This window comes from Pongo abelii, chromosome 5 (genome assembly GCF_028885655.2).
Source record: "Pongo abelii isolate AG06213 chromosome 5, NHGRI_mPonAbe1-v2.0_pri, whole genome shotgun sequence".
NCBI lineage: Eukaryota > Metazoa > Chordata > Mammalia > Primates > Hominidae > Pongo > Pongo abelii.
In genome coordinates, this window is record NC_071990.2 from 73,694,512 (window position 1) to 73,716,928 (window position 22,417).

Genomic DNA, 22,417 nt, shown 5'->3' on the forward strand with positions numbered 1-22,417 from the left:
ACATTTGCTAAAATGAGTTATTACAAATGCCACCCAACAGTATAGGCTAAAAGAGTTTTGGTAAATATACTATGTACCTTATTTACTCCAAGGAAATTTAGATTTTATACGATACAAAAAAAAATCTGCCTCAGCAAGTGACTGAGATACAATTCATTAATGAATCCAGGTTTAGAAACCTAAGTCTGCCAGATGCACAGGGAACAGTTATGTTGTAACTAGCAACATTCTAAGAGCCCTTGCTAATGCTGGTTAGATCAGAACCACTTTTTCTTAGCCATGGATAGCTTTGGCTAATGAAAAGTCTATTGTTTTTTATTCTACGTGGGCAGTCTTGGCTTTGCCAAGTAAATGTTGTGCTATCTCTGGTCCATATCACGAAGAATATATGTTAGCAAATTGAGTACATTTATTATAAAGAACATTGCTTTCGTGGATCTTGCATGAAAAGAGTTACTTAAGGTATTTGATTCCCCAATCTCCAATTTGGCCATTATCAAGTGCTATAAATATATTCACTGGTTTATCATCATTTCTCTTCTGCCTGCACGCACCTGAAGGAAAGAACAAGGGGAAGCATCAAGCAGGTTTGTGATTTCTCTCTTGCTACATGTTTGTTCATAAATCTGATACCTACCAGATGTTTTAAATGTGTCTCATGTGAGTAAAATCGATCAACAAATACAAGATGAATAAAAGTGACCTTTCACAAGATTGCCTGCAAAGGTTGCTATTTTATTGATTTTTCCCCCCTTAGTATCAAAGTGTCTTTCCCTAACTCACTCCCTGCTTTTTTAAAATCTGCAGGGCATGGAATATTTGGAGGTGGGGGAGGAGGGGAACTGATCTTGGAATAGTCCTTGCTGTCATTTTCCCAGACAGAAGTCTTATCAAAGTATTCAAATATGGTAATCGAGAGAATGAAAAAGGAATTTTTTTTCTGAATGTTAAAAGTCCAGGCAGCAGTCTAGGATACACTCCCCTTCACTAGGGTCCATCTTTTGGAGTGAGATATATATATAATCTTTTTTTTTGGCAAGATGAAACCATCTCTCTGTGACATTTCCAGATCTCCAGCCCATTGAGTGCTGAGGTCTACTCAAGTGACTCAGAAAGAGCCCCACCCCCATCTTTTAGGAAGAAGACAGCCCTCCCAAAAATTCCCCAAATAATTTATTATCAGTTTCCTATGACTTAGATGGAATGCATCATCAGATTACAGCAGAGAATTAAACCTAGAGGGAATACGAGGTGAAAGGAAAATTTCTTGATCTGTGTTAATGAGTACCAGGAAGTGCCTAGATTTGAGAGCAAAGCCCTGAAAAACAGAGCCAGGTGGAACCCAGCATTAATGATGTGAAGAGTGGCAGAGGCAGAACCAGCAAGGAGAATCCCAGGTGCCTGGAAAGGAAGAAGAGATACATTTTTTTTCCTATCATTGTCACTTCGTTTCCATAAAGAAATGAAGGCATCCACCTACCCAGAGTTGGTCCCTAAGTGGAGGCCAGTGTGGGCCCAGGGATTGTTCTTTTAGCTTAGTACTATTATAATAATTATGTTAATCATAATATATTTATGCAATACTGAAGCCAGTTTTGAAAGTTCACTTGGTGTATTACGGCTCTGGATTATCCATTTTTGCATTATGTTTATATGTAAAGATATACAAATCAAAACATAAATGCATTCGTCTATGATGGGAGATAGGTACGGTAGGATATACAACATCAGGCACATCTTCTGGGTAGGTAACCTACCCAAGGGATGGCATTAAAGTCCCTTCTCTTATTTGGTAGCATAGAGTTAGAGCCAGGGGCATTGGATATTCCTTGGAGATATTTCCAGGAAAAAGTCATTCTTCCCCACCTAAGAAACGTTTTTGACCAAAGAGAGGTTCTAGTCATTGGATTCAGAATAGTCTTTGCCTAGACACTGGAAGAGACAAGCTGACCAACTCTAGACCTTTAGTCCATTTTCTAGATTCCATACAGAGCTCACCATCCTTCTGTTGTGACAATTTTACTTGAAAAAAGTTACACAAAATAAGTCATAGCCATTTTAAGCTAGCTTATAGTTGCTTTGGTGATATTTTAAAAGCTTTCATTGTCTCAGGAGCTATCCATTTACTAATTATCTCAAAGGTGATCTGCCTCCAAATCCAAAGGACAGAGACCATCCTTGGCACAAATTCCAGAGCTACCTGAGAGTGCGATCACCCATCTTAGTTTCATCCTCCAAAACGGAGCTGTTAACACCTAAAAGAGAAGTTTGTAAATGACATGGAGGTGCCTCGAATAAGTGTAAACTCTATGGCAACCCTGAAGGAGGGGTCACCTTGGGCTGGCACAATGATATTGTACTGTTTTTAAATGTTAGCACAGCAGAAAACAAAGACAAAATTAAAGTGTCACTGTTGAGCTTCTGCTCACCAGTCCAAAAACAAGATTCCTATTCAGTTGTCACAATTCAAAAAAACTACCAACCAAATTTTCCACATTTATGATGTTCACATATATCTACAACATTTACCTCTCTGCATGCAGCAGACTGAGGTTGTCAAAGATAACTCACCGATAGGTTTAAATATGTACAAAACGACTGAAGTGGGTTGATGACTTAGAGAATCACACGTGGAAATTTCTTGCTTCTCTGTGGTCATTGAACATTTGGCAAAAACCACCTTGAAATAAGTCCTGCACTATTACTTAGCCTAGATTCCTTATTTAATATCTTATATTTCATACACTTAGGTGTCCTATCTTCCAACTAGCTGTCACATTACCCTGGGTAAAGCTATTACAGAATGTGCTCAATAAATAATTCTTGGATAGAGTAATAAAATGGCCTTGACCTCAAGTAGTTTGTGGGAAGAGATAAAACACCAACAAAAAATGGGAAGAGAGGAGAAATATAAAAAGAGAAATAAAAAATTAAAACATTGCAATAATCTAAGAAAAGTAAGCTGAAGCTCCCATTTAATATTATGTAAGCTTTCACCTTGTTGTGCTCCATACACAGAATTTATAATCCTGCATAATGAATGCAGAAAGGCTATTGTAATAACAATGGCAACAGTACCATCTTAGAAAGTAACAAAGTTGTCCTTACCCAAGCAAAATATGCACAAAGTAAAATGCATTTATAATGAGAGTTCTTCCTTAGAGAAGAGTAGATCTGGGTCCAGAGTATTGTTAATTAATGCTTGACCCCATTTCAAAGGAATTAATTAACACCACCCAACTGCAAAGTAATTTGCTGCCTTTGGGACCACTGAGTTATTGATGATGAGTCAGAAAGGCAGAGGAGACAAGCTTCAGCCCAAGCAGGAGCCAACATTTTCACCTTTTAGCTCAGAACTTGGAATCTCCTAAGTCCTTCTTCATGGTTTTTCTTTGTGTTACAAACTGAGAGAAACCCAAGTGTAGATGAATTCAACACAGCAGCCAACATTTGCCTCTGGGTGCCTGGCACTCTCACCAAAGGACAGAGCCATGACTGTAGAGTGGGTCATACACAGAGAGGCTTTTCTTTCTGCAACATTGATTAAGATGTCGAACACATTTATAGAACCCTTAGTTAACTATATTCCCGGCTTTGGAATGTTCTTGTTAAAAAGGGATTTTGTCTTTCTACACTGAGGTTAAGGTATGTTTAAACAAAATTTGCCTACAATGTCTTGGGCTAAGGAAAAATGTCACATTATTTATGACAGATCCAAAACTTTTCTTTAAAAATACAATGGCCAAGTGCAGTGGCTCATGCCTATAATCCCAGCACTTTGGGAGGCCAGAGAGTGGATCACCTGAGGTCAGGAGTTTGAGACCAGCCTGGCCAACATATTGTGAAACCCCGCCTCTATTTTAAAAATACAAAAATTAGTTGGGCGTGGTGCCGCATGCCTGTAGTCCCAGCTACCTGGGAAGCTGAGGCAGGAGAATCACTTGAACCTGGGAAGCAGAGGTTGCAGTGAGCTGAGATCACACCACTGCACTCCAGCCTGGACGACAGGGCAAGACTCCATCTCAAAAATAACAATATCTCAAAAAAATATAAAATATCTCAAAAAAAATAAAATATCTCAAAAAAAATCTCAAAAAAAATAAAATAAAATAAAATACAAGCCATCAATCTGAAGAAGAGCTTTTTAAATATAGCTCAACTGAGCAATAGTGAAAATACTGTTTCATCAGTTCTCTTTGGTACATTCAGGTACAAATTACTGTTAGTCTCAACTGAGTCTGCTGTTTTTTCCTCTACTCCAATCATAAAATACTTCTTTAGCATCATTTAATCACTCATTTCTTTTCCTCTGAATTCCCACTAAAACAGTACTAATCTCATATATGTGGTGGTAAATGTGTTTATTGATTTCATTCTATTAAAAAAATTCGTTGGAAAAGTCATTTTTTAAATGGGACAAGTTTTTTTCTGTTTTGATATAAATTGTCATTTTCAGAGAACTGAATTTACCTGTGAACCCATCTGTCCAGAATAAGCCAATATTCTCACCTTGAGGTTTTATGTTGTTCTCCCTTCTTCCTTGACCAGATTATCAAATAGTAGTCAGTCATCACATTGATACAAGAAGGCTTTTCCTTCTATCTACCTAAGTTTTATTGCTACAAAAACAGATTATACTATCTGAGGTTTTGAGATTATCTATACATCTTGCTGCCTCTAGTTACTCTGTCTTCTTAATCAACAATGGTTGGCTATATGCCTGCTTGATACTTAAGCTTCCTTAATGGCAATTTTAAAAGCATTGCTAGAACCCTTTCAGATTTCTTAGTAGACTAAAGTTGCTTTACCAGGTACCTGTGAGACTGTTGTAAAGATGCATGTCTTAAACGTTAAGGCAAAAATGATATTTTTATATTACATTACACTCTTGTGCTGTGAGCCACTGAGTGCTTTTTCTGAACCACTCCTGTGTGGTTGGCTTTTGGGGGAAGGGGGAGTTCTGAAGCTGTGTGTGGCTCTTGGAGAGAACTCTAGAACCCTGGTGGAAGACTGTGTGCTCTTATATTTTTTCTGCATTTATTTTCCGTTATTTCAATTTTCTTTCTTCTGTGTGCAATGAATGATCTGTGTGTGTTCTTAAACTAAACTCAATAAGACTAGACTTTGTTTTTTTTCCAACATAGTCAACTTGTGTCCTTATTGGCAAAATGTTCCATTGTTTCAAAAACAATCTTTCCAAAATGGTCTCTCCTTCTGTTCACATTTATTGATAGAGGAAATGGATTTAGTCTTCTAGCAACACGTCATAGGACTTAAAATAAGAAACATACTTTTCTTTCATTTCTTACAAACCAGCAATCTAGAATCTTTTCTTCTGTTTTGTTGAACATATATTCTATCTGACAATTGGTTACCTATATCAACTATAAATGCAGATGTTTCACACAAACCAAGAACTTACGTTTTTAAATTTCAACAATTAATGTTATGAATTTATTGATTTCTGTAAATATTTATTCTTTGAACTTCTAAAGTATGTTATTACTCAATCATTTATACTATGTGTTATTGATATTTATTACAGGGGTAGCTATATTCTAAAGTATTTATTCTTACATGCTAACACAGAGACTATCATCATTTGTATGTAATGCCTAGTTCAAATCCAATTTTTCAACCTAGCCGTTAAGATCACTGGATATCTTTCAAGCAGCACAATTAAACAACATAGTACTCTCTGCTTAAATAGTCTGTGTACTTCTATATTAAAAACAATAAAGCCAAATGGCTTTGTTTTTATAAAAGAAAGAATCCCTAAGCACTTTCCTATTCGTGAAATGCTTAGTAATGTGCTGCTCTATTTCCCTCACTCCTAGTAAGTTCTGTAGTAATAAGCAGAAGCTCTTCAGAATGTACACCTCACGGAAGCAGAGGTACCCAGCATCCGGGCTATTGACATGAGATTTGAGAATGCCAACTAACCTCAGGTGCATGACCAGGTTACACCGCCACCCCACCTGAGCCCTGTTCAGAGACTCACTCTTTCTAGGGACTTCTTGAATGAGGTTTTCAACCCGCTTGTAATTTTCCTTGTTGCCTGTTGCCTGCTTTGATACTCTCCACCGCTGGGACATAGTCGGCGTCCCGCGTAGAACTGGCAGTCAGCCCTTTGGCGCCTCCTTGTGGTTGGTCAACTGCTGAGCTGCTGCACGCACTGGATTGTTATGGCTCAGTTGCCATATTGTGCCTGAGGCGAGAATTTGTAGAATGCTTATCCCATGAAGGGCTAAAATCCTAATTAAGTATAACAATAACTACAGCATTCTAAGTCCCAGAGGATTACTGTGGGGTTATGATGATGCCACACAGTTCCCTGGCAGAGAACAGCCAGTAGTAGACTGCATGCTAGGCCATTTGAATAACCTGTACATCTGGTTCCTAGAGACGAGAGAATTCTCTCTTTCAGGGTGACAGTGCAGGCTCTGCTGAGCATGGTCCTCAGCTGTAAATGTGGGACTGTACCCTAAGAGAGATGCTCCAATCAATGACCACAGCAATTTTTTTTTTTACTTTCTGCAAAGCAAGACCTCCTTGTTGGTCTCCTGGGGATAATCCTTGGCATTCTTCCTAAAAATACTGTTACATAAATCTTCAAAAATCATATTCATAGATGTCACCAAAAAAAAGGCAGGAAAATAATGAAAACTTCAGTGTACCAGTGAAAAGTCTATATTTTTAATCAATTCAATGTGTGCTTTCAGTAACAGTCACCTAATCAGCTTAATAGTCATCTAATCAAGACGCTGTGCTGATTTTCAAAGGGAAACAAAGTAGAAAAATAATAAAGTGAGCTTTTTGTAAGAGGACACAAGAACAGATCTTTGCCTTGGAAAAGAAAATTTTGCCTGGTTAAAAATTTCTTGATTAGAATCTTATTCTTAACTTTCATATAATTATGTCAAAAGAGAACGTGAAAACATTACATTTTTTCTAATTTGCCATGTAATATGCTGAGTTTATTTTAAAACAATTCTTGGGAATCTTTAAAATAATGGACATTAGCAAATATCCATGTAGTTGAGAAGGACAAAAGGGAAATGTTACTTAGAATTTATTTTTGTCAACTTTAAGTGCTTTAAATGATACTAAGATTTAGAGAATATTATTCACATTTTCCAATTTATTCATAAGGTAATGTCAAAATGGTTCATAGAGGCAATTTTTAAAAATATTTTTATAGGTATGATTTTTAAAATACTTTTATTATAAACAAACTGTGGTGGATTGAATGCTAATACTTTCATTTTGGATGTTTTTACTTTTTTAGTAATTTAATTTTTTTAATTTTTCATATTAAATGCTTTTATGATGGTTTATCCATTTCTTATTTATTTAGTTGACCTAGAAAAGAGATATATCTTGAAAGTTTGAGAAAATAATTTGATATTAACTAAAACCAACCTTTTATAGTAATTAGCATCTGTTAGTTCCAGAAAAGGTAATAGATAAAATCAAATATTGTGAGGACCAATTGTAATGATATCTATGTCAACTTGAGCTATTCATTAATCTAAATAAAGGTGCAGAAGTGAGCATATGCTTCCTGAACTAGATCATTGTAAATTTTAATTATGTAACAGATGTGTTGAAACTAAAAAGAGATTTGAAACTTTTACAATTTAAAAAAAAAAGCTTGAGAAAAGTAGACATTTTTGGACACTATCCCTTTGACAGATTTGTTTAAATAATTGAAGGCTTTGGGATGACATGGAAAACCTAGCCTGAGAATTAAAAGATGCAGGTTTATGATGTTATTGTTGCTCTTGTTTAATGTAATCTATCATTTAATCACACATGTGTCAAGCACAGATAAACTCTTCCACTGTTGGGATTGTTGTAAAGAACTCTTGAACCCACCTGACCTCATCACCAAACTGCCCCGCCTGTTCTTTGCATGTGCCTTCAGCAAGTCATGCTGGACTTAGCTGTGTCTGCATTTCAGAGAGGAGCTGTCAGTTGCATGGTCAACTTGTTTATTGTTTCCAGAACTCCCTGACCACCAGTTCATGATTTGATTTGTTTTCATGTAAACACACATAAAACGTGGTGCCCTTTTAGAATATCGTTTGTTAAGCAACTAGGCATGGAAAAATAAATGTTACTGTTTCTTGTTAGCTACAAAACACATATCCACTAAACACATTTGCTGTTGGCATGCTGCAGTTGGGGACAGTGGACGTTGCGGTAAGTGGAAAAAACAAGGCCTCCACTTCGTCTCAAATAAGCCTTATCCATGAGAACGCTGCTTTCATACCCCACAAAGGCTGCGGCATGACTCAGAGTAGCTGCTCTGAGAGACTTCCCTCAGACTCGTTGCCCAGGATTTCTTCAGGCCCTGCAGAGTCCTGGGCCTCTCACATTGATGACAGTATCACCTTCTAATGAATGGCATAATTTCACTATAAAGGAAACAAGAAAAAAAAAGAATGGGTACACAAAGCTTCTTACAGTTCATTTGATTCCCACAAGAATCCCTTAGCTGTGTTGCTATGTTTATCTCCAAGTTAGAGATGAGGATCCTAGCCCCCATGTGTCTATTCCCAACCTGCCCTTTCTAGCACATCATAGCATATCTCTTGATTAGGAAAGTGTGAAGATGCACTTTGGATTTTATGATTGTTGTTAATGCTTCTTTTTCAGCCCACAACAATTCGATCTTAGCCGGCATCAGAGAACTGAATGCCTGAACAAATATAATTTACCAGTAGCTGCCACAGCAAATCAATAGCCTGTTTACTAGCAGGAAATTGTGTTAGTGAACATAACATCTCATTCTGTTCATCAGTCATCACATTCATTATCTGTTGGGGCTGTTCTATCTTGTGTGGTTTTCATCTCACAAGAATGAATGTAAGCATAAAAGAAATCTAATGTTAAGTGTTGTGTGTTTAATATTATGTATGCGGTGCTACCAACTGCTATGAGATTGCATGAATTTATGGATAACATAATCTTGCCTGGAATATAAAATGCATGCCAAATGTAGGTATATATGTAACTGTCATCCCTGTTTACCTGTAGAAATGTCTAGAAATTACAAAGAGATATGCTCCCAAACAAAAAATAATTTTTTAAATCTCAAAAGATGAGGTTAAAGCTAAAATTACCCAACTGTTTTTCAAGTGAATTCCAAAACAGTTCTTAGTTATCTACAGTGTAATTGTGTACAAAACGCTGTATGACCTCAGTCCTTTCTACAATGAATCCAAAAAGGATGTATGTACCTGTAGAATGAGATTGATCTCAAATGAATGCAAATATAGAGATTAGATAAAGCTCAAATTTTAAATAAGGGAAAAATAATTGCTATGCTCCTACGTGCTGAAAACATCTTGTCTATTGAAATATATGACCACATGAGCTTCATCAAATTATTTACCCAAGCAAAGTGGAAGAAATTGCTTGAAATGGAATAATCATGCCTCTGTTCTCCACAGTCAGAAGCTAAGTTTTAAGGAGCGAGTGCGCATGGCTAGCCCCAGGGGCCAGAGTATTAAGAGCCGACAAGCCTCAGTAGGTGACAGGAGGTCCCCAAGCACCGACATCACAGCCGAGGGCAGTCCCACCAAAGTGCAGAAGAGCTGGAGCTTCAACGACCGAACCCGCTTCCGGCCCTCCCTGCGCCTCAAAAGTTCTCAGCCAAAACCAGTGATAGATGGTAAGCCCTGTTTTTCCGTAACCATTTTTAATTTGATAGGCTATAGTGAGTGAGATTATGAAGTAATTAATTCTCCATAGTGCCACTTGAAGAAAGAAGAAAACAACCCCAGGGAAAGAATTGTTTGTTTGTTTTATTGGAAATTTATTCATTGCCTTGGGCAAATGTGCAGAACATAAGTTTACTTTTGGAAACCACTTTGGCAGCTAAATTTACATTTCAAAGAAGCCGACAAAATGTTGTTAATTCTTCACTTGTATCTACAAATTTATTTCTCAGACAAGGGCCACATTAAGATCAATGGGACTGTCATTCTGATGTATTTGTGACGTCTGACCAGCAAAGGTCCAAGACCCAGGGACAACCAGGTGCTCTGTGAATATCTTGAAACACAGTAAGGAGGATGATCATTTCTGGTCAACAATGAAGGTGCTCTTTCCCTCTCTCACACACTCCATCTACCAGCAAATCAGAGACCACTGCTTATCTTCCTTAGAGAGGTTCCTGTTGAAAGTTATTTCGAAGTCTTCTAATGATAAGTAAAATTCAAGTTCTTCTCCCAAGAGGAATTAACCTATTTTATTTATCATATTATGTAGCAGATATTCACTTGCCAACACATTTTATTGAGTGCCACATAATTTTCATGTTTATAAAATAAAATATTTTATTTTTCACTTAAGATAAGCTTGGCTTTCCTTTTAACTAGGCCCCCTGGGATCTCTTATACTGGGCAAGGAACCAAAATCAAATAGCATTTCCCATTAATGCATAAAAACTGCAAAGGCTATCAGTCCTTCTCTTCTCTTTCCCTAAATAACGTGTATTTTCCCAGGCCCTGAAAGCTCGAGGAATAAAATTAACAACCAGGGGTCATAATCACAATGATCCGAGGATCCCTGCAGTGAAATCCCTGGAACCGCAGTCCACGGGTCCCTCTCAGCTTACTCAAAGGTCCTCAGGGATGTCTCTTCCACGCTCAAGTGAGCCACACAAGTCCCCTCTTCACGCCTCACTCCAACACCCCTGTGGATGCCATGCTCTTCAGGGCGACCCCTAGTGGCTGCACTGACGTGGCTCCTCCTGGCGGAGCTTGCAGGTCCCATATGGGCGCAGGACGGCTGATCCTGCCATGCTTCCCCGCAGCCTGTCCTGTGCTAAGGAAGGAAAAACCTCCGCCACCAACACGGGACACTCCTCCATCGAGCCACTTGCAGGATCTGAGTCACTTGTGGCACAGCTTTTCAGTGTCCTCTAGTTTCCTCACTCTCCTCCTAGGATTTTGGCTGAAAGCCCTTGAGCAGCTGAGTCAAGAGTTACCAGTGACAGGGCTTTATGTTGCACTCAAAATAGACTTGCTGAATATAAATGGGTACATCCTTTCTGGAGGGCAATTTGGCAAAATATATTAAAAGTCTTTACATATGTTTAAGCCTAGACACATCCCACCTACCAATTCTATTTCTAGGATATAATAGATACAATGAAACAATGTCAGACATTAGAAATGATGCTCTAAATTAAAAATTATTGACACAGAAAGATGATAACAAAAAATAAATCATTCCATTTATATATATTATATAAATTCATGTATCTATAGGAACAAGTCTGGAAAGATTTACAAGAATGTATGAACAGTTACCTTTGAGTGGTGAGATCACAGTTATATTTTGTTTCTTCATTTTTTAATCTGTATTTCCTAATATTTCTACAATGAACAGGTAAAGCTCTTGTAATAAGAAAGCAATAGAGGATTTTCTTTAAAAAAAAAAAAAAAAAAAAAAGCCCTCAGTTTAGAAAAGCAAAATGTTAGGGAGAGAAAAAGAAAAAAAAAAACTAGCCCTTCAAGAAAAAAAATTAGCCCTTCCTTTCACACACTGCCCTCTCCCCTGCCCCTACTCTAGGGGTCCTTGCCCTGACTGTTACTCACCTAACACCTCTCCTTAAGCTGATTTCCTCCCAAGTGGTAGAAGGAGTAGCTTGTCTTAATGGTGGGAACCAGTCTTTGTTGAGTGCAGACATGGACTATGTAATGATGTTTAACAGCTTCTACTACTCAAGCTGCTATAACGAAGTACTAGATGCCTTAAACAACAAAAATTTATTTTCTCACGGTCTAGAGGCTAGAAGGCCAAGTTTAAGGTGTCAGCAGGGTTGGTTCCTTCTGAAGGCTTTCTTCTTGGCTTTAGATGGTCTTCTCCCTGAGTCTTTCTTTACATAGACTTTTCTCTGTACCCAGCCATGTGCAAATTTCAACTACTTATAAGGATACCAGTCATATTGGATTAGGAGCCACTCTAATAACCTCATTTTAATTTAATCACATCTCTAAAGACCCTATCTCCAAACAGTCGCAATCGGAGGTACTAGGGGTTAGGACCGTAACATATGAATTTTGGAGGGATGCAATTCAGCCCATAGACAAAGCTCATGCTCACCCACATCACAGCATCCCTGGAAAGCTGAGATGTGTCTGTATCTTCATCCTTGGCCCTGGTTTCACACTGCATTAGAAATCATACATTACATATTGCAACGGATCCATATTCTTCTAACATGGGCTTCAAAAAGCATTCAACTTTGTAGTGTAAGGTCCTTACTGTTGGCTGAGCATATTTAAATATAGAATTCATAGAATCTGGATTTTTCATTTGGAAAACAAATTCTACTTGTACTGTTTGGCCAGAGGAAAAGAATTTTTCATGGACTCTAGAGTCACCACTATCTATCACAATATTTTCAGTATCTGCAAAGATGTCTCAGAGGTACAGAAACAGAAGTCCTATTCTCTACCAAATCACAAATTGGAGAGGTCTCCTGTCATCTATTTTCTAGGTCATTTCATACGAGTACAGTTTTGTTTGTTTACAAAAGAATTGCTTCTCCCTTGTTGATGCCCATTCAATTAATTCTGAGTTTCCCAAGTGACCAGAGGACCAATTGCTGTTCTGTTGAAATTACTTTGTTGGCTACCCACCTGCAAGAGATAGTAGCTCCTGCCTCCTCATTTAATCCAATAGTCCAGAATCTTTACCTCTGATTGAATTCAATGTTGGGTCTTGGGAAACTGGAAGTTCTTTTTTTACAAGAAGAAAAATTAAGTAGCTGTCAAATAAATGTAGACTCCAGTTATACATCTTTACTTATAGTGCCTCTTTAGGTTTTAAGTATTTCTAAAATCTACTTACTACCATAGAAAATAATATATAACACTTATAGCCAGCTTTCAATTATTCCAGGTCTATTTGCCCATTCACTTCTGGGGCTGTTTTCTTCTCCTCTGCTCTCCTCACATATTTTCAGCATTCCATTGCCCATTAACATGCTCGGGGGAATAGATAAATAAAAGAAAGAATAATGGAAACTCAGATCAACCTTTAAGTTAATAACTAAAAGTTATATTTGGAAAATAATAGACCTGCAATTGAAAGATAGTATAATACAGAAACAAAAAATATTTAGGGTTAATCTGTAAATTTTAATAATTCCTGACAAATCTGATACCCTTTACTACAGACAGTAGTGTTTTCATAATTTAACGACTCTTTAAGAAGGTTATTAAATATCCATGGCATTTTTCTCTTGCTATAATTTTTAATAAGATTAATACGTTACACTTAAAAAGGATGCAGTTGTCTCTCAATATTCCATACTTGTGTGTATGAGAAAAATAGAAAGTAGCAGGCAGATGCTGAAGCCACAAATGACAAACAAAAGAAAGTAAACTCTAAAGGACTGATGTGATATTGTCATACCAAATTTATTTTGACCGCTATGATATGAATCATATTTTTAGCTGATAAATTCTATAATAAAAGATAGAAATACTCTATTCATCGATAGTATGTAACCCTCTTCATATAATTTTAGAAATTAAGTAATATAGAAATAGTTTTGTCAAGTATATGAGTAATAATAATGATAAAACTAAAGTATTGAATTCTTCCCATTGGCATGTGTTGTTCTAAATTCTTTACCTCTATTATTTTATTTAATTCTGTCAATACCCCTGTGGAGTAGCTGAGGTATTATCCCCATTTTATGGATGAGGAAACTAAGAGCTGAAACTAAGTAACTTGCCCAAGGTCTAGCAGGTATAAGTAAAGGAGCCACAATGCACATGCAGGAAATTGAATTTCACAGTCCTCCTACAAATGTATTCTAAGATGTTCTCCTAGATATTATATCAATTTCCCTTTAAGAATCTTTCATTTCTTCTCCTCCCCCAACCCCCACCACCCTCTTCTTGCCTCTGCTCTTCCAACTTCAATCGGTCAGATTCCCCTTCCCATGTAAGCCACTTGACCATGACCATGCCACTATCCCATCTTTATCCCAGCCTCAGCTGCCAAACCTCTCAACTACATCATCTCAAGGCAGCCAGAGCTAGAAGATTAGGCAAATTGGGGAAATGGCCTTTCAATGACCGTTCTGTTTTGATCAGGTATCTGGGAAGAGACTCAGGATAACAGCCATACTGGTCTGTGTCTATTTTCCCTGGGAGGGAGGCCAATGGTAGGGTCATCTGAGGCCTGTTTCAAGATGCAAAAGATGTGTCAGAAGATGCACAGGTGTTGCCAACAGACAAGCAAGTGGAAGGTGGCAGATTGCAAGTGAGAAATGGAGCAAGCAGCCAAAATCCACAAGAATGATACTAAGGTAGAGCCAGGAGAAAATCTTTGGATCTCTGGTGACTAGTTTGCTACGAAGGAGTCCTACACTTACTGAACCCCACTGCATTTGGGAGTGCCTTACAGAATTGCAATCAAAGAGTACAATAACCTGGACAGTGAAGGAGAAGGACGTAGCTTTAGGGAGCTCCACCTTACAGTGCTTGATATTAGCACCAACGTTCTGTAGTAATCAGCATGTTCGTTCCAGAAGTGGCAATAGATTGGAAGATCTGTTTCACATACATGTATAACCATGCATGTTTCACCAAGTCTAATATTGTTTCTGCTTAAGGAGAAATTACCATTCCTGCTGAGCAGTCCTCAGTGCTCATGTTAGCTGCCATGGAAGGTACATCCTCATCAGGTGTTTATGGGAAAAACTGGCACAGCCTGGGTTCAGGAGATGTTTAGGGTTCACCAAGGTGGGATGTGGGTGAGATGAAGATGCGGAATATCTTCCGATTGTGGGGGTCCCTCAAGGCTAGTTCCTTTGTTCCAGGCACTGATGGTAATTCCTCTCTCTTCGCTACCCTTCATGTTCCTTTCTCCTCTCAGCCAGTGTACCAATTAGGATGCATTTAGCAGCAGGTCACAAAAGAAGCAGATTCAACTACCTTAAACTGTAATGCAATTTATGATACCACATAGAAAGAGGCTCGGAGATAAGACAGCTCTCCACAGAGCCTCAGGGCTCTGGCTTCATTTCTCTGATTCTCTGAGTCTTCTTTTGACTTTTTCCATCTGTCTGCCTGCCTCCTCCTCAGGCTGGAAGCAAAATGGCTACAGCAGTTGCAATATCTTCTCTAGATGCAACACTTTCAGAGGCAGAAATAGGCCATCTTATGTTTGTATCTCTTCTTAAAAGTGAGGAAAACTGTCCATTCACATCTTATTTTGCAGAATCCTCATGCCTGAAACAATCACCAGCATAAAGGATGGGACCGCCATCATTGGCTGTCACCAGTCAGGACCCAGCAGCTGGATCTCGGCCAGACTCCCCTAAAGCACATGATCAAGTGTGGGGGGAAGTAGCTGGATAAATTTAAGGATTTAGGTTTGGGGGTTGGATTTGGGGAAAGCAACTTCCCATAGTATAATATTTGATATAGCCAAGAAACCTCTTCCACTTTGGGTTGAGGGTAAGGAGGCAGCATGTCCTTAAACATGATGCTTTCTCTCAAATATTCTGTCTATATGTCATTTCTGTTCCTCTAAATGTCTGGGCTTTTAAAAACATAAAAGCCAGATTTATAATTTTTTTCACTTTTCTCTTATCACATCATTTCCATGAAACAACAAGCATAGACTAGACTGTCTCCTTGAATTTCAAATGAAAGGCGAAGTGGGTAAAGGAACAACTAGCAAAAATAAATAAATTAGTATTTCAATCATATAATCCTTCCTCACATACAGTCAGCCCATAAATGTTCTATCACCACCACCACTAAGGGAAAACTGGTACAGTTCCCTTCCTCTCCACCTCCTCAGCAGCTTCCTGACACCTCGCTCCTCAAGCTGTTTCTCTTGGTGACTCCTTCTTCCTTCTGAAGTTAATAACTAACCCAGTCTCACCTAAAAATAGCAAAAAAGTAGAAATACACCATGTGGGGTGCCAGAACCCTCAAGTCTTCTTAAAGATAGTTAGTTCATCCCCTTCCTCTCTTCTTTTAACTTCTACCTAGGTTCTAGGCCCACCAGTCTACCACAACCCTTGTTTGAAAATATCAAGATCACTGAAAACAGTGACAAAAAGGCAGCATTTTAATGCAATGGTTTTGACAACTATCCTGAACTAACAGTCTCTTGTATGCATAATGGCCTATTTTCTTCTAAGCAGTATAAATCACAGACTATCAGTATATTTGACTAATTTATGCACACGAGCTTTCGTCTTACACTAATCCTCTTTTATGCTTATTTTCCAATGGCATCTTCCTCCCTCATGTTTTTCTCAGTCTCCCCAGTTGACATTTTTGGTGTTTCCACAAAATGCCAAGCACCATGCTGCACATAGCATTTTTCCTGACTTTCCATAATGATGGCCCAACTTCAGCCAGGCCTTGATTATAATTTTCCACATGATGCTTCCTGGCACTTTCTGAAATTGCCTGATAATGACTCTGCATTGTGTTGACAGAAATAATTCTTGTTAAAGCAGTATCCTATTAGGGCTTCCACTTAACCTGTTTGTGCAGATTTCTGGCCTGGGATTCTGACTGAGTAGGGCACCCATTCCTGTCAGCCTCTATTTGTAACAAAACCTGAGGGTTTTCTTTAATGTTAAGAACAAAAGGATTTATTGAGAATGACTGGATCTAAACTCTAGAAATTTATTCTCCATACTTAACTCTATATTCAGCATAATTGTTGGAGTAATTCTATGCAAAAGCCTACAAAGGGTATTCAGTAGGATTCTAAAACGCACTTTCAGTTCTTCCTTAACTTATTGGTAAAAACCATTACCTGAAGAAATTGTCTCAATTCTGATCCATAGGTGTCTTTTTTTAGTTGTCCAGGTTCTTTATTCAGCCCTTCAGGCATCTTCATTCAAAGACATATCCTACTCCTCTGCTGTGTGTCATATGTACTCTTGTCCCCCTAAGATCTGCTTTTCCTATTGGATAGAGTGACCTCTCAATCTCCGCTTTCAGACCCCAAGTGACTACGTTATTTTTTGGATTTCTGAGAGGAGTTGTGTCTTAGTCTGTTTGGACTGCTATAAAAAACATACCGTAAACTAGGCGGCCTATAAACAACAAATATTTACTTCTCACAGTTCTGGAGGCTGGAAGTCCAAGATCACGGTGCTGGCAGATTCTGTGTCTGGAGAGGGCCCACTTCCACGTGATGGAAAGGGCGAGGTTCCTCTTGGGTCTCTTTATGAGGGCACTAATCCCATTCATTAGGGCTCTGCCCTCATAGCCTAACCATCTCCCAGAGCCTCCACCTCTTAATACTATCACTTTTAGGGTTAGAGATTTAACATATAAATTCTGGGGGGACACAAACATTCAGACCATAGCAGGTTGCTTCTTCCATTACTTTTTGTGAAATGCTTGTTCTTAGTTTTTAGTGACGGGGAAATGCTTTTCTATTTTGATAAGACTGAAGTTCCACCTGGCTTTCTACTCTAATCCAAGTGCTCTTTGTATTATAGAACAGGATTTCTGTCCGATTTCTCTAGGTTCTGTCCCATTGTTTATTGTTACTCTACAGTGATAAGGAAAATTATATTCTGTTTCTGTTGGTGGGTAAAATAGCTTCCTGCTTGAGCTCTGAATGGATTTCATCTCCTCCCTTCCAGCAGAAACTGAGCTGCCAAATGACCTTCGAGTGCTGCCTTAACCATACCTTTTGGCTTCTGTAGATCCAGATTTCATTGAGAAACCCAGGGTTATAAACTGGAGCCCTATATTTTGTTTCATCAGCAAAGTGTGTGTGCATGTCCACACTGATACTTTAAAATGAATCCAAATGCTTTATTAGTTATCTATTGTTACACAGCAAATTACCCTCAATTTAGTGGTTTGAAATAACACATACTTATAATCTCACAGTTTCTATGGTCAGGTATCCAGAAGCAGTTTAGCTGAATAGTTATGGCTCAAAGTCTCATATGAGGTTGCAGTCAAGCTCTTGGCTGGAGATGCTGGGAGAGGACCCATTTCCAAGCTCAACTGAGCATTTGCTAGCAGGCCTTTTATTTCCTTGCCACATCATTCACACCCTAGGTTGCTTGAATGTCCCTATGACATGCAGCTGGCTTCCGCCAGAGAGAGCTGAGAGAGTACGCAGACAAAAGCTGCAGGCTTTTATGACCTAAGCTCAGGAGTGTTATGCCATCGCTTCTTTCATGTGTAAGTGGTCACAAAGACGAACCCTGTACAGTGTAGGCAGGGACTATACAGGGGGGTAATACCAGGAGATGAGGGCCACTGGGGACCATGTTAGAGTCTGGCTAACACAAATGCCTTTAAACAGATTATGTCTTTTAAATTGCAGATTTCAACCAGTCCCTATTGTCTTTCCAGGAACCCAAACCACCAATTCCCCATTCCTTTCAACCTCTCCGTTACCTACCTGCCTTTAATGACATGGGTTTATAACTTCTGGTCTATTTTATGTCCAGTATCCTTTGTATTATATCTCAAAACAAAAAAACAATCCTGGCCTCGACCTATAGCTACACAATTATATTCCACTCTTAGTGAGGGCTCTCAAAAGGAATATTAACAAAATATTAGGTATGTGATTACTGCAGCAACAAGTTAAATAAAATGAGGAGGCCAGGCGCGGTGGTTCACGCCTGTAATCCCAGCACTTTGGGAGGCTGAGGGGGATGGATCACCTGAGGTCAGGAGCTCGAGACCAGCCTGGTCAACATGGTGAAACCCCATCTCTACTAAAGATACAAAAATTAGCCAGGCATGGTGGCGGGTACCTGTAATCCCAGCTACTCAGGAGGCTGAGGCAAGAGAATCGCTTGAATCCAGGAAGAGGAGGTTGCAGTGAGCCGAGATTGCACCCTTGCACTCCAGCCTGGGCGACAAGAGCAAGACTCCATCTCGAAAATAAATAAATAAATAAATTGAGGGAGCAGGACACCAACTAGTCAGTTGCAAAAACAAAGTGTCATAACTTCTAACCCAGCTCTCTTTCTTGTACAATGTATGGCCCCTCTTCAGCTTTTCAAGAGGTTGAAGATATGTTCTTGGTTGCTTCAAAGGGCAGAAGCAGAACTAAAAGGTGTGTGATACCAATATTTAGTTCAATATAATGACAGCTTAGCACTTAGAGACTCCACAGCAATTGAGTGGATTCCATAATTGGAAGCATTCAAATCAAAGTTGGATGATCAATAGTCAGGAATTTCTGGAAGCTTAAGGAGATCAAACCAGACAACCTCTAAGAAATTTTCTTCCAAATCTGAGTTTCTATAATCTGCTCTTCTGGACCAATGCAAAGTATCTTCCTTAGCCATTAATTCGTATCCTCACTAGCAATTCCAAACTAAGAAATGGAAGAGGAAAGCAAGGATTGGCTGAGGAATGCCAGGAGTGAGTTTTCTGTCCTTACCCTAGTTTCACATCTCTTTGATACAGAGAAAAGTGCTACCCGCTGCTTCTTGCCTCTCATTCCTCCCACTCTTTCTCTTCCCCTTTCACTGTCAGCCATAGTCCTTTCTGTCCTAAGAAGTGCATCAGGTGTGTCCCACCCACAATTGTGAGGTTTACATGTGTGCTCCATACTGGCTCATTCTTAGAACTTGGATAAGCCCTCCACTGGATTTCAATTCAAATCAGAAGGTATTTGAGGGCTGCTACTCAGAGCTAGCATGTTTCTGGGCATTTAGAAGGCAGGGAGGAGGCGTGACGACTGTCACCCCAAAGAACTTACTGTTTGTCTGTAAGTTTTACCACCCCAGCCCACCTCAGTTACAGTATTGATTGACACTGAGAGGAACAAAAGGTATCTTCCTCATTCTTCAGACTTCACAGTTTTCAGAAATAACCTGTGGGTGACGTCCAAAATTCGCACAAAATAAGCACAAAGTTAACCATTACACAAATCACAGAATTTAGCCCATATTTAAGAGAAGCACTTTTCAGCTGCATGGTGATTTTTCCTTCATATATGTCAAATTATTTCCTTCAAAGGCACACTTAGTTGTCTGCTGCACAAAGAGAAACCAATATGACACAATTTTAAAATTATATTTAATCGCTTTCATGGTGTGCTCTACTTGGTAAAGAAGGGGGAAAAAAGGTTAAGTAAAGGCCAGGATCCTTTTTCTGCAATGGATGACCGACATGGGAAAGAGATGAGTTACCCAGGCTTTGCTTTTTGCTACCTGCAGTATAAAACTCCCTGACATTGTCCCAAATTCCTTTTACAGGTATTTTATTTTCAACATCTAATTTTGTTCAGCCTTTCTTCCCTTGCCATCTTTTTCTTCTTTTGCCATGTATAATGCATAACAACAATTTCTGAACTCCAAAAGCATAGAAACCTCAGAATAATATTACCTGGGAAAAATTAATCTCTGTACCTCCAGCTACCAAGAGAATCATTTGCACATGAAACCCTGAGATTTGCATCTTTCATTAATCTAATGCAGTAGCAATTCTTATACCACATCATTCTATTGGAATTGATGACTAATCATTCCCAAAACTCTTTTGAAACTATTGTTCCCATAATTTTGTGTTTTGATTGAAAAATGTCATGACCCCATATCTCTTTACATTTGTATGTTATCTGTTGCATAGCTAACCCCTCTCCCTCAGATTTAGTGGCTTAAAACAGCAACCATTTGTTTAGCCCACAATTCTGTTAGGCAGTTCTTCTGGTCTTAAGTGAACTGATTCATACTCTGTGTTCAGCTGCTGTATTGGCTGGTGCTGACTGGACTAAGGGGGCCTCAGTTAGGATTACTGCTCTTTGCTCATGTGGTCTCTCAACCTTCAGCAGGCTGGGCTGGTTCACATGGTGGTGGTGGGTTCCCAAGAGCAGTACATCGATATCTGAAAGGCCTCTTGAAGTTCAGGCTCAACCTATCACAGTTTAATGTCCATTATGTCCTGTTGGTCAAAGCAAATGACAAGGACAGCCCAAATGCAAGAGACAGAGAAAGAGATTCCACCTCTTCATGTGAGAAGCTGCAAGTGTTGTGGCCAGTATTGCAATCTACCATCCCAGCCATTTAAAGCTTATTTGCTTTTAGTATTTTCAACATCCTGTTGGTTCTATGAAGACAGTGTCAGTGTCTAATTGACTTTTTTATTTCTCCCTGTAGTATCCTTCACTCACAGAGCCTAAGAAAGAAAAGGAAAATAGCATTGTTAGCACCTCATGTATCGAGGCATTGGCTAGACATTTTCTGTGAATTGGTTCATTTAATACACACATAGCCATTTTGCAGATAAGGAAATTGAGACTCAGAAAATGTAAATAACTTGCCCACATAATTCAGTCTAAATGCCAAAGTTGGGGTTTGAAGTTGCACTTAGGTCTAAGTTCAAAGCTTTTTATGTTCTACCATGCTTGCTGCTTAGCATGTTTTCTTTCATATAATTCATGCTGCTAATGAAACAGTATAAACCAGCTGTATGTTAACTGTTAGTGAAATGATTTATTGTCTTCTTTTTCAGTAAATATGACAAGTCTGCTCAATTTATTCCCTTTATCATTGCATACACTACAAATATTCTCTCCCTATATCTTCACATGTCAATTAAGGTATGCAACAGTAATTTCCTTTTTTTTTAAACAATGCTTATATTACCATCTCTAGACAAGTTAGTCCAGATGATTTTGGGGTTAACATGTTGGAATTTCCTGGCACTATTACTGCTAGCTGAATAAGAGTTGAAAGTCAGGGAAAAATTTACTAGATCTGTATTAGTTTGCACACTGCTATAAAGAACTACCTGAGACTGGGTGATTTATGAAGAAAAGTTAAATTGACTCACAGTTCCACAACCTGTACAGGAAGCATGCCTGGGATGCCTCAGGAAACTTACAGTCATGGCAGAAGGGCGAAGGGGAAGGAAGCATGTCTTTACATGGTAGCAGAAGAGAAAGAGAGACAGAGAGTGAGAGAGTGAGAGAGTGAGAGTGAAGCGGGAAGTGCCACACTTTTAAACCATATTCCGCCCCCATGATCCATTCACTTCCCACCCAGTCCCTCCCCCGACACTGGGAATAACAACTCAACGTGAGATTTGGGTGGGGATACAGAGCGAAACCATATCAAGGTATATTTAGAATTCTCCAGCAGATTTGATTAATAATATAGATTTGTGATTCTGCAATTTGTAGGGTCATTATAAAACATGGCTGCTTTTATTGCAATCAGATATCTCTGAATATGGTTCAAAGGAAACAGATCTCGTCCTTGTGGAGATAGGATTACATAACTCCCTCTCAGTCATTTTGCCATTGATTCAGAATGTTTCTCCCTAAGTTGAAGTACTGTTTTAGCTTAGAATGGTAAGAGCAATTCATCACCAGGCACAGTGGCTCACACCTGTGATCCCCACAATTTGGGAGGCCCAGGCCA

The 22,417-nt window shown here is 38.8% G+C and overlaps 1 protein-coding gene across 2 annotated transcripts in view; it reads left to right on the top strand.

Annotated features, from left to right (window-relative positions):
- The window catches only part of KCNQ5 (potassium voltage-gated channel subfamily Q member 5), a 584,694-nt gene that overhangs the window by 509,611 nt on the left and 52,666 nt on the right, over positions 1 to 22,417 (top strand). For both annotated transcript variants that reach the window (XM_024248720.3, XM_024248721.3), the window contains one exon: positions 9,459 to 9,679. In XM_024248720.3, coding sequence (XP_024104488.3) covers positions 9,459 to 9,679 — 221 coding nt within the window. The remainder of the gene's footprint in view (positions 1 to 9,458; positions 9,680 to 22,417) is intronic.